General features: G+C 41.6%; 1 protein-coding gene and 1 long non-coding RNA gene across 3 annotated transcripts in view; one reads left to right on the forward strand and one right to left on the reverse strand.

The window, feature by feature from the left end:
* Positions 1–13,801, reverse strand: part of TNN (tenascin N) — a 164,973-nt gene that overhangs the window by 25,858 nt on the left and 125,314 nt on the right. For both annotated transcript variants that reach the window (XM_069231574.1, XM_069231575.1), the window contains one exon: positions 3,641–3,808. In XM_069231574.1, the coding sequence (XP_069087675.1) occupies positions 3,641–3,808 (168 nt within the window). The remainder of the gene's footprint in view (positions 1–3,640; positions 3,809–13,801) is intronic.
* Positions 7,423–13,801, forward strand: part of LOC138292799 (uncharacterized) — a 169,041-nt gene continuing 162,662 nt past the window's right edge. The window contains exons 1-2 of the long non-coding RNA XR_011202805.1: positions 7,423–7,491; positions 13,345–13,398. This is a non-coding gene — a long non-coding RNA (uncharacterized lncRNA). The remainder of the gene's footprint in view (positions 7,492–13,344; positions 13,399–13,801) is intronic.

Raw genomic sequence — 13,801 nt, forward strand, 5'->3', positions numbered from 1 at the left:
TCAAGAAATCTGGGAATATTGGGATCAACGTACAGGCTTGGCTGAACCTCCATGAACTGAACATTGTGGTTGAATTGTATCTTCAATTTTCATTGTCATCTATGAGCTTAGTTTGTGTGGAGATTAGACACAGTTACATTGATTGAGAGATTTCCTAAGCCCCAGAAGAAGAAGAAAAGTGGTTGTCATTTAGAACACAGAGTAGGGCTAGGGAAGTCTCACAAAGATTTATGGCATATTATTGAATGAATTTTGCATCTTTGAGTTCTTTCATTATACATGTGGTGAAACTGCTGAAGAAGCATTGTTGTACTCTTATGTAGTAGTTCTGAAGCTAGTTCAAAATTAGATAAGCATTTTTAAAGCCAAAATAAGTGGCCTAGAGAAGAAATTGAACATCAGTTAGCAGGAAATCTAGCTGTGTTAGCTCTAGATTAGAAACGTAAAGTAAAACATTTTGCATTTGGATGTAGAGAACTGATAGTGGCAATGTATTTCTGTAAAAGAGTGGATGTAAACACACCTTTGAAGTTCGAGGGAATTACAAGTTGTAGCTGTATGTAGAGGATGCTGTTATTCCTGGAGTTTATTTTATCTGTGAAGAGTGTGCTTATTTTGAATTGCCAAAAGGATGGTATTGTACATGATATGTAGAGATTGTTTTTCTCAAGAATTATCATGCAGAACATTTTAATGATCCTGTTTTGACTCAAGGTATTAGACCTAAACGAAGTGTGAGTGCTAAAGAAGTGGTGGGTGACATCTTTCACACTCTAATTCCATCGGTGGGAGTGACTATGAATGAGTTAAAGATCAGAAGGCTGTCTGCTATATTAGATAAACTTTCCACTAGTACAGCTGGAGATTTATTGGTTCTAAATTCAGAGATGATAGAGATCAGATCAATGGTTTTGAAAAACAGGCTTGCTTTGGACAAGTTACTCACAAAAGAAGGAGCAGTCTCTCGGATGCTAAAAGTTCAGCAATGCTGCACTTATATCCCGGATAATAGTAAGGATTTGGAAAAGTACATTCAGAATATTTTAGGGTTGATAAAACACTTGAAGGGGTTGAAAGCAGCAGGTGCTTGAGAAGCTATTGGAGACTGATTTTCTAACATTGGCAAATGGTTTGGGAACTTGAGAAGTGGAATACTATGTTTTATTTTAAAGCCATAGTTGTGATGACTTAATATGTCATCATAGGGGGAGTAGAAAGAGCATAGCTTTCCTGCACCATTATTTCTCATAGCATGTGAAATCAGGGAATGGTCATTTTCTTATGTAAGTGTGTTGGAAATGGATTTCCTCATGACAAGGTGCTCCAGAATGAACACATATAAAGTGCACAGTGATAATAATCCTACATGTAACCGTGATTTATTCATCAGTTGCAAATGTATTCACGTTAAAAGTATTTTAGAAAATGTTACTTCTATAATCATGTTATATTAACTGAGAGAAATTTGTTTAAATCATTTAACTATAGTACAATCTATATAAACATTGGCTTGCCTTGAGTGAAGGCCTGAATTTTCCTAAATTTAATCTTCAACATGAAAGTTTGTTTTATTTCATGTTTCTCTCAGCTGCAGGTGCAGTGGCATGAGTTTGAGACTAACAATGATTCTATTCTAAAGAAAAGATTAGGGGGCCTAAGATGTCATGATACCAAGGTCGAAGAGGAGTAACGTGGCAACAGCAATTGAACACCCCTCTGAATTCCTGAGCACGAGAGTGAAACAAAGAATGCTTCACAAATTTGTTGCCAATAAGACAGTTGATAGAGTTGTTGTTTAGTGGAAAATTTAATCTGTGATGTATCTCCTTGGAAGGATTGAGATTTAAGAGTGGTATTGTTAGCTGAAGCTCCCATTGAACAGAGCAGACCCTTCTGAGTTACAGACCTCTATTTTCAAAGACTTAGGCCCTGATTTGAGAAAAGTGGTGCTGCACCCAGTACAGCGCCACTTTTCTTGTGCCCCTTAGCACCCACCCTAACGCCACCATGTGTGCGCCATATCAAAGAAATGGTGTAGCATGGGGGTGGTTAGGGGAACTAGCATCAAAAATGTTGACGCTAGTAGGAGCTTTGTGGGATTAGCGTCAATAATTTTGATGCTAATCCTGCACAGCCCATTGAGGACCTTTATGAATAATGGGGTGGTTCCTTTTAACGCCTGCTTTAAACAGGAGTTAAAGGTACAGAAGAAAATGCTGCAAAGAAATCTCTTAGACTTCTTGGTGCCATTTTGTTGGTCCCCCTAATGAGGGAATGCCCACTTTGCATACATTATGCCTGGAGCAAGCATAATGTAGCGCAGAGTTACAAATTGGTGCAATGCATGGATTGCGGCACTTTCTAAATTTAGCATGCCGATTTTGGCCTTGTTAGGCCACATTAGCATAAAAATAAATGACGCTAATCTGGTGCAAGGAGGCGCTAGGGGCCCATAAATCTGCCCCTTAATGGCTTTATGCTGCACACAGCTCTCTTGACAGAACCTTCTACTGAAGTTCTGTTGTGCTGGTGCTTTTCTCCGAACTATAGTTAGTTGTTATTATAGTTAGCTATACAGATCAAATGGTTAGGCAGGAAGATTCACCTTTAAATCCAAGGCATCATATGCTTTTCCTTCTGTTTTGCATTGCTGTTATTGAAATATTAGTTTTATATATGTTGGTTAGTTTACAGCAGTTCATCATATTGATTGTCCTTTGGTGATGCTTTTGCTTAACATTTACACTATGGTTTTGAGACTCGTTTATGTAAGTTTGTCTATGGGTCTGCAAAAAACGTTTTCACTTTAATCTGGTCTCCGGGATTTATTGTGTGGCCAGCAAGTTACACTGTGATTGATAAAATACTGGGAAAAGTATCTTCTCAGCTCTCAGATCAGAGGAAAAGATAATCGAGCGCAGGGGTTTAGAAACAGTATGCAGAGCGGGATCAATCATGAATAGGAAAACACAAGGGACCAGATTTAAGGGGAAATGACGGTGTGCGTCGCCATGCCAAATTTGGCAGCATCGCACACTGTCATTTTCACAATGCAGGGATGCACCATATTTAATAGAATACGGCGCACCCCGTGTTACCCCCTATGCCGGCACTGAATTTGCTGCCGTGCGCCAACACAGCAACCAGTGCACAATTGTGCCAGGATAGCGGTGTTGGGGGGAAGATTGTTTTTGTGCAGAATGCATCACCACACAGAAAGAGCAAAACTCAAGGAGAAATGAAAGTATTTCTCCTCATTGCGCCCTGCTAACGCCACCCCTGGGGTTCCATTAGATTTTGGCACTGCCTCAGGTTTAGAAAACTCATAAATCTGGGGCAGTGTCACAGCAACACCCATTGCACACCCCTTCCATGCAAAGTGCTGCGTGTGGAGGGGCCGTATTTACAAAGTGGCGTTAACCCACAAAAAGTGGCTTAACGCCACATGCAAGTGCGGTGCGTAGCGCCACCAGAGCGTCACTAAAAGTGACACTCCGGTGGCACAAGGGTTCTTAAAAATGCTCCAAGGTGTGGTGATGCCATCTTTGAGAGGTGGTCTGGTGGAGGGGACTGATGGGAGGTCTCTCAGCTACCTGGCCCACACACAGACCTCAGAAAGCAGTGTGCAAACCGATCATACCTGCGGTGCCTTTGTAACCGTTGACAGTGAGCTTATACTTGTCTTTGCTGGAAGCCACCTGGAAAACGTCGTACTGCGCGTAGGCCAAGTCATCAGCGGTACGAAGGTCTACTCGCAATTCATAATGGACTGAAGACTTGTTGGTCAGCTCATGCAACTTGTCCAGCCCTGCAAGTACAGATTACAATCAAATGAAATCTTCTTTCAAAGTGCAAACAGTTAAGTTAAGCAATAGGCTCAATTCAAAATGGCACACCACCCAGATAATGCTTTTAATCTAGGTGGGGTGAAATCCAAGCGGCACATGCATTCACAGTGGTGTTATGAAAGGATGAGAAGAGAGTGCTGTCGTCCTGACGAAAACAAATCTTGATATTTTGTGACTAGAAAATAAATGTTTTCTTTTAATAGAACATGTGTTTCAACAGAAGTAACATAAATACAAAATGGCAGCTGCGGCAAAAAAGTGTCTTAGCACACCAAAGCTCATTCCTTTCATGTATCTGTGCCGTTTGATGCAGGGACCCTAGAACAAAGCTGCAAGGTTCTACGATTCTGCTTTGAAAAGATAACCCTGAGTACACATGAGCAATACAAATATCCATTACGTATGTAATACAATAGGTAGTAATTGACTTCAAATGTTGTATAAATGCTTCTTTTCAATTCCAAATGCGTAGTCATTCGACACTTTACAATAACAGATCAGTCAACGTGTTTTGCACTATTTTTGCAACTCTTCAGGGCAGACATATAAGTATTTTTGGAATATGGAGCTTGTGAAATTGGTATTTAAAAACACCAGTTTCCTAGGCCCCATATTATATTAAGACTTACCACAGCCCTCCTCCCAGACACCATTTTGAATGCCGTTTTTCTCCAACAAATATAATTACGATAATTTCGATAAATACTACCATGTTTGTTCTGAACAAGCTCCCAAATATGGGACGAAACTCGTTTGCAGATCTATTTGCACTTTTTAGTGTATCGGGCCTACCCCGTCTTCTATAAGCAAAAACTATGTAATTATAAAACTATGGTACTATGTGACTATAGAAGTATTAAACTATGTAACTAGATAACCATAATATATGTCTAATTGCATAACAATATTGAATGTCACTATAAAAGTGTGTTACTTTATTGTTACTATGAAATTGAGTAATTATAGAGCTATATTAATGTTTTGACATCTAATTATGAAAGTAAAATAAATATATAGCTATGAATTTGTACTATGAAACAATTAGTATAACAATGATACTGTGAAACTGCTGCACTGTACTAATTATACAATTATGCAAAGAACCATGAAACTACTCATTATGGAACTATGTCACTATGAAAAATATTATGTTTGTTCCTATTATAACTATGCAGTAAGGATGGCTCTTCTGAAACGGAAGGATAGACCACCTAATGAATAATTATGTACACAATCATAATGAGAATAAGCAGAGGAAATCCTGGCCATATGTTTGGAGGAAGCTAAGCAGCATCTTAGAAGCCCTCTGTTTGTAAGCTCTCGCTGAAATATTCTTTGCCTACTGTCCTTGCTTGATATTTTTGATGTTTTGACCCCTAGTAATCACAGTCTCCTCAGGGCTCAAACTGGTTTGCCTGTTGTTAAAAAATGAGGGGCAATTGGTTAGTTACCCGTATAATGTGTGAGCCACCCAAGTGACTGGTGAAGGAAAAGTCACTTCATACCTTATTTTCGAATGTTGTGGGTTGCCGGGTTTTTGGACTTAGTTTTAGGTGGATTTAATTAGTTCAATGGAAAGAAGACAAGACTACAACACCCAGTATGCATTAGTACATCAAACAAAGGTCCAGGACTGGAAACAGTGTCCTGAATTATTTGGAGATTGGTGGTTACCCTATGCACCAATCAGGTCACACTGAAGGGGGTCTCAATTTTTGATTGTTAGTTCAATTTCTCATGTTCCATGAAAAGAGTGTGAGTGTCTGGCCTTTTCTTGTAGCCCTGGTCACTTAGTGGTTACTGGCTGGTACCTGTATTGGGACTGTAGTCCTTGGGCCTTTGGTACTATGTCACTCCAATCATGCGATAAAGGTACTCCCTTTGTGAAACTGATTTCCAAGAATTGAGATTGTGAGCAGTCAACGCTCACTCCAGAATGTGTTGGAGGGGTTAGAACTAAGGGCCTCATTTACAAGGCCCTAGTGGCACACTGAGGCACTGGAGTGTCATTTTTTTGACGATCTGGTGGCACAGTGTACCAGCCCATATTTACAAGGCCACGCATAACCAGCTTGCATAGCTTTTCACGGCCTTGTGAATATTGAACCCTTTCACGCATAGTACAGCATCAAAGGATAGTTACATGAGTGTTGAGGTGTTCCCACGAAACACCCATGGAAACCAAAGGAAATTACAAGTCTAGGAATGCCTCATATTCCTAAGCCACCTCAAAGGTGGCGAAAGAGTGACGCAACAGGGAGAAATATCTTTATTTCTCCCCTTTTTTAACTCTTTCTATTTGTGCTGCATTCTGCAGCACACATTGAAAGAGAAAAACATAGAAAGAGAAAAACATATTTTGTGATTGTTTTTGTCCGGACAGGCTGGTGCCCTTACTGCACAAAAACAATAATTCTTACAGCACAGGCACCCTTGCACCAGGCAGAACTGCTGGCATCACCAAAATTCATACCATCTTAGCAGTAACAGAGATGGTGAAGGTCAGCAATAAGACAGCCTGAGCCACATTCTTCTGCCTTCGCATTGTGAAGCTTGTCAACTCAGCTGCAATTTGTGGGCCTCGACTATATTAGGACAGTACAAAAAACTGAAAATATTACATAAAGTACCCTCCAGACCCTATTGAGTATCTGGCACATCCTCCATAGTTCTTCGGTGACTCTCCTTTGACAGGCTCCATTCATATTTTAGGGCCCAATTTATCTTCTGGTGGATGGCATATGCTCTGTTGGTTTGGAAGAGGACTTTACATCCGTCGGACCTAAACCTCTGCTGTATATTTTTATTTAATATGTGGTATATTCTGTTAAAAAATTATGTTTGGATAAATTATATTGTTTTTGCATTTTAAATAATACCCTAAAAGTTGTATTTATTTTTTCATTCTGTTAAAATTAGGTTTATTAACTCTTAAAATAATAAAGCACGTTGGTAGATATATATATATATAAATATATATATACACATAGGTTCTAACCTGAGCCACTCCTCGCCTATGGTGCTTGAGTCATTAAACGGTGGCAGTCCTGTTTATTATGCCTCATAATTTATCTCCATTGACGGAGAGAAAATACCGGCACCCCTGCTTGCTCTTCATCCACTTTATTGTTGATAATGTTCTTCAGTGATTTTCCCTGTCAGATCAACGTGCCCCACCAACAGGGAAACTTTTTTAAACATTGCATGACAACTGAAAGAAGACTATGGTTCACCATCCCTCTCAGTTCACCACATAAATCCTTTACCTCCCGTTTCTCCCTCGCCTTACTTAAGTAGCCAATGAGGCCCCTGGCCTCACCTACACCCCTCCCATCCCATTTAAAAAAGTTCCCCCACCCTAGGCCCCCAATGCTTCTTTTTGTCCCGCTAGACTTACCTTTCTTTCTCCTCCTTGGCAGGGCCTGGGGGGCTCAGTTTTTCGTTGCAGTGAGTTGCAAGGCTTTTGGCGATGATTTCCTGGCCAGGCTGCATCTGGAGAAGGTGGGCGTGGCTGCCTCTAATGGTGTATCTTCCAAGTCATCTGACAGAGTTGAACGGCTCTGTTGCGGCTGGGGCTGTGCTTCCGGGTCACCGCCTCGTGGTGAAGGACGTGTTCCAGCTGCCTGTTTTCACCGTCTGCAGTGTAATGTTGGGCTTTGGACCCACGTTTTTATTTTTTTGGGTTTGGTCCTGATTGGGGGGGGGCAATTTATGCTGCATTTTCGTTGGTGTAGGGGGGAGGTTCTCTCCCCTTTTTTAAGGACTCCGATGGTGGCTTTGGGCATTCTGTTGTTCCATCATGTCGGAGCACAGGGGTGCAAAGCGGAGATGTATTCTCTCCTCTGCTTCGTCTTCTGAAGGGGAGGTGGTTCCTGTTCCCCTGATGACAGCACTTATGGGCAGGAGTACGGTCAACGGGCTTGCTCCTCCTATGTTTAGGGAGGAGGTGCAGGACATGATTGAGGTGGCTGTCTCCAGGGCCCTCCAGGCTGGTGTTGCCCAGTCCAGTCATCCCTTTACCTTTCAAGCTTTAGTGGTGGTAGATGGCTCCTCTTCCTCGGGGGTGATGTTCCCCCTACTTCTCCGGGGGGAAAATATGTGTCCTGTGAGGAGATGTGGGACATTTTGGCTCATGTACGTGACAATCTGGGCTTCCCTTCTTTTCAACCTGCTGGGGCTGAGTCTCACTTGTTTCCTCAGTATGTTACCCCTTCTCGTTTTACTATGCCTTTCCAGGGGCCAGCTAAGGACATGGTTTTCTGTGAATGGAAGGAGGTTGACAAGGCCCAGGTTCCCCATTTTTGTCTTTCTGCGTGTCACCCTTTTCAGTTACTGCGCTCCTTTCTGGTACGGGTCCGGAGGGTGGGTGCTCGGGTGATTTTGATCGCACCCCGTTGGCCTAGTTCGAATTGGTTTCCTTTGCTTCAGAAATTGAACTCCAGGCCGGAGTAAGTTCTTCCTCTCCATCTCTCTCCTCTGATGTTTCCTTGCCTCTCCTAGAGGTCCTTGCAGAGGCTGCACTTGACGGCTTGGAAGTTGAATGGTGGGGGTTGACGGGCTGGGGGTGCCTGGTCCTTTGGCTGTGACCTTGCAGGCCGCAAGGGGTAAGTCCACGATGCATTCCTATGATCATCAGTGAAAGGTTTTTTCCTCTTGGTGTTTGCGACAGCAGGTTGACCCCACCGTGGCATCTCTGTTTGTGGTGATGCAGTTTTTGCAGGATGGGGCCTGTATGGGGTTGTCGGTGGCTACTTTACAGGTACAATGGGCGGCGATCCAGGCTTTTGGGGGTCCTTGGCAGAATTTGAAAGATGATGGTAGTTTGATGCCCACATTTTTTCAGGGCCTGTTGAAGTTATTTCCTCTGCCGGTATGTTCTTTTCTTAGCTGGAGTCTCCAGTTGGTGTTGGATGTCCTGACTGAACCACCCTTTGAACCTCTGGTAGACATTGATTTGAAGCATTTAACTTTAAAAACATGTTTCTTGGTTGCTATTGCTTTTGCCAGGCATTTGGGGAAGCTGGGTGTTTTGTCCTGTTCTTTTCCTTTTTGCAAGATTTTTGCGGATATGGTTGTTCTGGTTCCAGTTCCCTCTTTTGTACTGAAGGTGAATTTGGCTTTCCATGACCTACAAGAGGTGATCCTCCCTTCCTTTTGTTCCGACCCTTCCTCGGAGGAGGAGGTCAGGTTGCATGCTTTGGATGTGCCTTAGGCCTTGTTGTGGTACCTGAAGGTGGTTGCTGTCTTTTGGAAAGGGGATTCTTTGGCCCATATTTATTCTTTTTTAGCGCCGCATTTGCATCATTTTTTTACGCAAAAGCGGCGCAAACGTACAAAATACAACTGTATTTTGTAAGTGTGTGCCGCTTTTGCATCGAAAAGCGGTGCAAATGCGGCGCTAAAAAAGTATAAATATGGGCCTTTGTTTGTTAATTTTGGGCGTACTAGGAAAGGGGAGAAGCCGTCTACTGCTTCCTTGAGTCACTGGATCCGATCTATGGTGTTGTTGGCCTATGCTTGGAAAGGGGGACTGCCTCCTCCTGGGATTCAGGGTCGATCCACACAAGGTATGGCGGCTATGGTCGCTGAGTTGCAGGGCGCTTCAGTGGTGGAGATTTGTAGGGCGGTTAGTTGGGCCACTCCCTCCACGTTAGTTCGGCACTACAGAATTGCTGAATTGGAATGTTTGGAGTCGGTGTTGGGGCACAGGGTATTGTCCTCTATGATGGAATAGGGGTGTTTGTGTGTCTTGACTGAATGTAATTAGAACAAAATTCAGCATTCCAACTCAGTTGTCGGTCTCCTGGTTTCTTGCTATGTCTCATTGGTTACTTAAGGAAGGCGAGGGAGGGACAGGAGGTAATGCATCAATTACTTACCGTTAATGGCATTACTCCTAGACCTACTCCCTCGCCTTCCTTACAGTTCCCTCCCACCCTCCCGGTACAGGACAGCTAAGTTGCTTTTGGCTTGTTTCTTTACAGGAGGGGCCTTGGGCGGGGGACTTTTTCAAAGGGATGAGAGGGGTCTAGGTGGGGCAAGGGGCCTCATTGGTTACTTAAGGAAGGTGAGGGAGTAGCACTAGGTGTAATGCCATTAACGGTCAGTAATGGATGCATTAGGCAGAGTCTAACTCCAAATACATTTATAAGAATCTCAGAAAAAACAGGCAAGTTCATAGAGCATCAAAGCCCTCATGTCATAACATTTTTGGAGTCCATACGGGATTGTGAGTATTCTGCCTCCAATTCCCATAATACATCGCTTTTATAAATGACGTCTCTCGCCATATTGTACAGAGCCACGTATCAAAAGCTGTGTGCTTTGGATGACTAATCATTCATATCTTATCTATAAATTAATATTAAAATAAATTACAATTCATGCATATAAGACATAATGAGTGCTGTCATTCTCAATCAATAACATCCAATTGGTTTGAGGGAGTATATTCTAAGCATAGAATATGAACTTTCACTATGCCTGTTCTGGCTTAATGGATTTCAAAGAATTGAGAAAGCACCACCTAAGAAAGAAATTAATCACATACACAATTGCAGTGTGAATCACGAGCAGCCATCAATCATGTGGTGCCAATATGCGAGTAAGCTTCATCATTGCACTCCATACATTATTAAAAGAGGAACTACTTCAAATATCAGATGAATAATTTCCCAAGTGGGCATATTAGAGCAAAATGCCACCTTTTTACCTATCCCCTGGCAATATATTTAAAACATCCCAAGCGGTATGTGCATTATTCATGAGGGTAGATACACTCGATCAGCTTCATCCATATATCATAAGGCCATAAAGAGCTGTACCTGTCAGAGCATTCGTCACAAAAATGGAGATGCCCCAGTGGACATGCTAAGTAATCCCTTAATGCATAAAGACATCCTACCAAATGCATTTTCTGAATGTAATCCTTAGCCTCTTTTTTAACTTAATAGCAACAAATTATCAGTCCACATGTGACCAGTCCTGCGAACACACCTTTCCACCTGCCTAAGCACATTCTGCAGCACACTTCTCAAGTGACTCTCACTTAAATTGTTCCGTGTTGTCAGTTTATGACTGGTGTGTTGCTGTGACCTTGAAATACGCATATTGGCTAAACGATTTCTAATTTTGTCCCAGTGATATGTGAAATTTAGCCAGGGCTCTATGATGTTAGCATTAAATTACACTTAATAAGATAACAGGATGAAACAATCATAGACCATAGGGTTATTGTAATTCCAATTTATTTCAACTGCTTACCCATACTATATTTTATCTGATTCTTTAATGTGGGTGAAAGAGATTCAGCCCGCCTCGGAGTGCTGACAGTTGTCAATCTTAAATAAAGTCTTTAAAGGGTGCGGGTCTCTCAGTCTTCACCCCCTCATTGGCTTTTTTGAAAACAACAAATTTTTGACATTCTTGTCTAATAACTGTGAGTGTGAGTATATAGAAGGAAATCAGATACAAGAAACTGCAATCAACTATCCCATTGTGCTTCTTTAATACAATCAATTGAATAAACGAAATGTTCCTTCAATAAAACAAATCCGACCAGACCCATACAACGCCCATATCCTCACTGAACACAAAGACATCACTATAAAACCCCAAATTTGCAGTTGTGTCCCCTTTCTACATAATAAACACAAAATTACAACAGTTTATTGGTCATGTTACCTAAGCATCTCATAACAGCACGTAACCAGTCAAGCAGTTTGCGCCAGATTTGCGTCATTTTTTCACGCAAATCCGGTGCAAACTTAACTCCATATTTATAATTTGGTGCTAGACATGTCTAGCGCCAAATTATTGGAGTTAAAGTCATTTTGATTTCACAGCGCGGAACAAGCTCTCGGTGCTAAAAAGCATTGCGACCAGCGGAAACTGCTGATTTCCATTCATTTGCGGAATTCCGCGGAGTGAAACTCTGCAAGTTCCTCCCACCCCTAGTTGCTTCCAGAAGGGCTCCTACTCTTGATCTTAATTAAATATTTACTTCCTGCTAATCTGACCTAAATGTGTCCTGATTTTACCAACCACGGATACCGCATGTTTATGGTGACAAGGACCAAACGGTGTTTCAGAAAAAGAAGCAACATGGGATCACGTGACTTAATTGTCTAGTGGGGGAGTGAAGGTGCACAGCACGAACTCTGTATGGCTGGCAAAACATAGCTGCAAAATAGCTTATTGAAGAACTGAGCCAACAGATCTTCAGTCAATGAAGGCACAGAGAGAAGGTCAAAGACTGGACATCTGGTCATACTATGCCACTAGGTAGCTGTGTCTTGGCCAGGCAAGGTCAGGGAAAGAGGAAGAAACATGCGAGGGATGGCACATGCATTCACAATGTAGGCACATCAGTGCAGCAAACTATGTGAGAGCCATTTGTGAATACAAGTATGCTAATAAAGAAGCGATTTTGTATGGCATCATAAAGATTTAACATTTTGTTGACCAAAGCATTTAATGGGCATTTACAATGCTGTGTTTTACGTATAGTAAGATATTGTGTTCACGTAAACAAATTATAACAAATACAAGGGGTAATATGCTTTAATCTGGGGATAATAGAGTGACTTAATTTCTGTTCATTTGAGATGGGGGTTCTATTTATACCAGGCTTGTCTCCATTTTACAAACACCCTTAATGCTAATGGACATCATAGCTTAGCATAGATTTTTGCCTTCACATATGTACCTTCAGTGTACAGGGAAACTACAAATTAGATGGAAAAAGTTGTTAGGGACCTTCAGGGGTTACTTTGTGGTATTCCTCTTAGGTACTTGGATAATGCCAGAAAATATGCCTTATTTAATACAAGGAGCTAGCATTCTTTGGCCACCATCCTGAGGTGGAGCCTAGGTCATCAGAGTTTGTAGGTTTGAATGTTTATAAAGAAGCTGTTAAGAAGTTGGAATTACATGTTTCTGAAGAACCTCTTGTGGCTGTGGAGCACCATCATTTTTACTCTAGAAACCAAGACCGCATCAAACAATTGAGTAAGTGACAGAGTTGAGGATATCAGTTGTTTCATGTGGATTTGAAAACTCAGTGGACCAGTAACCAAGCAAACAAATTGTTACAAATTGTTTCTCTAAAAAGGTCCACCAGAGTTTGTTGTGTTGCAAATATCTGAGTTTACAGGAGACCATTAATACAGCAACGGGAATACATAGGTCGCAAATGTCAACAAAAGTGCTGCCTGGTGGTTGTCATAATAGCAGTTCAACAATGCTTTCAGGAAAGATGAAAGGGATGTTGGAAAGGTGAGGGTGAATAAGTTGAGAAAATGCTTTAGATATGGATCTTGGGTGCATTTTGGAAATAGTCCAAATTGCCAAACTAGGGGATGAAAAGTGCATGAAATGTAAATTAATGGGACATTTTTATTGTGCAAGTAGAACTGTGAGGAGTACTGTGAAGGTAATTAGTGTGAATAAAGACATGAATGGTGCACATAAGGGTTTGTCAAATTTTGTTTTGTAGATTTGATTGAGGTTGCCTGTTCTGTCCTCAGGGAAAAAAATACAATTTTGTCAGGTGAGTATACTTTACTGTAGTGTAAAAGTAATATTTGATTCAGGATCTCCTGACTGAAATGGACAAATGTGTGTCTGAAGAAATATGATACCAAGGATTTGACCACTGGTGGGCCTAGTATTAATGCACTGGGTTCTTTTGAGGATGTTTTGGATTTTAAGAGCAGATGTATTTTTGCAAAGATGTATGCTGCACAGAAACAAGAGATATAATGGGATGGGTGGATCAGGGCAGGCTTGGGACCATATTAAAGCTGGCAACTGACACAAATGTGCTACTTGAAGAATAAATGAGTTGAGAGACTGCTGACATTTTAGAGAGGTATGGCAATGTTTTCTCTAACAAAGTAGGTAGAGCCAAGAGATTTGAACATGGAATTAACTTGAGGAAAGGGGCTTTTCCC

Source organism: Pleurodeles waltl, chromosome 4_2 (genome assembly GCF_031143425.1).
Source record: "Pleurodeles waltl isolate 20211129_DDA chromosome 4_2, aPleWal1.hap1.20221129, whole genome shotgun sequence".
Taxonomy (NCBI): Eukaryota; Metazoa; Chordata; class Amphibia; order Caudata; family Salamandridae; genus Pleurodeles; species Pleurodeles waltl.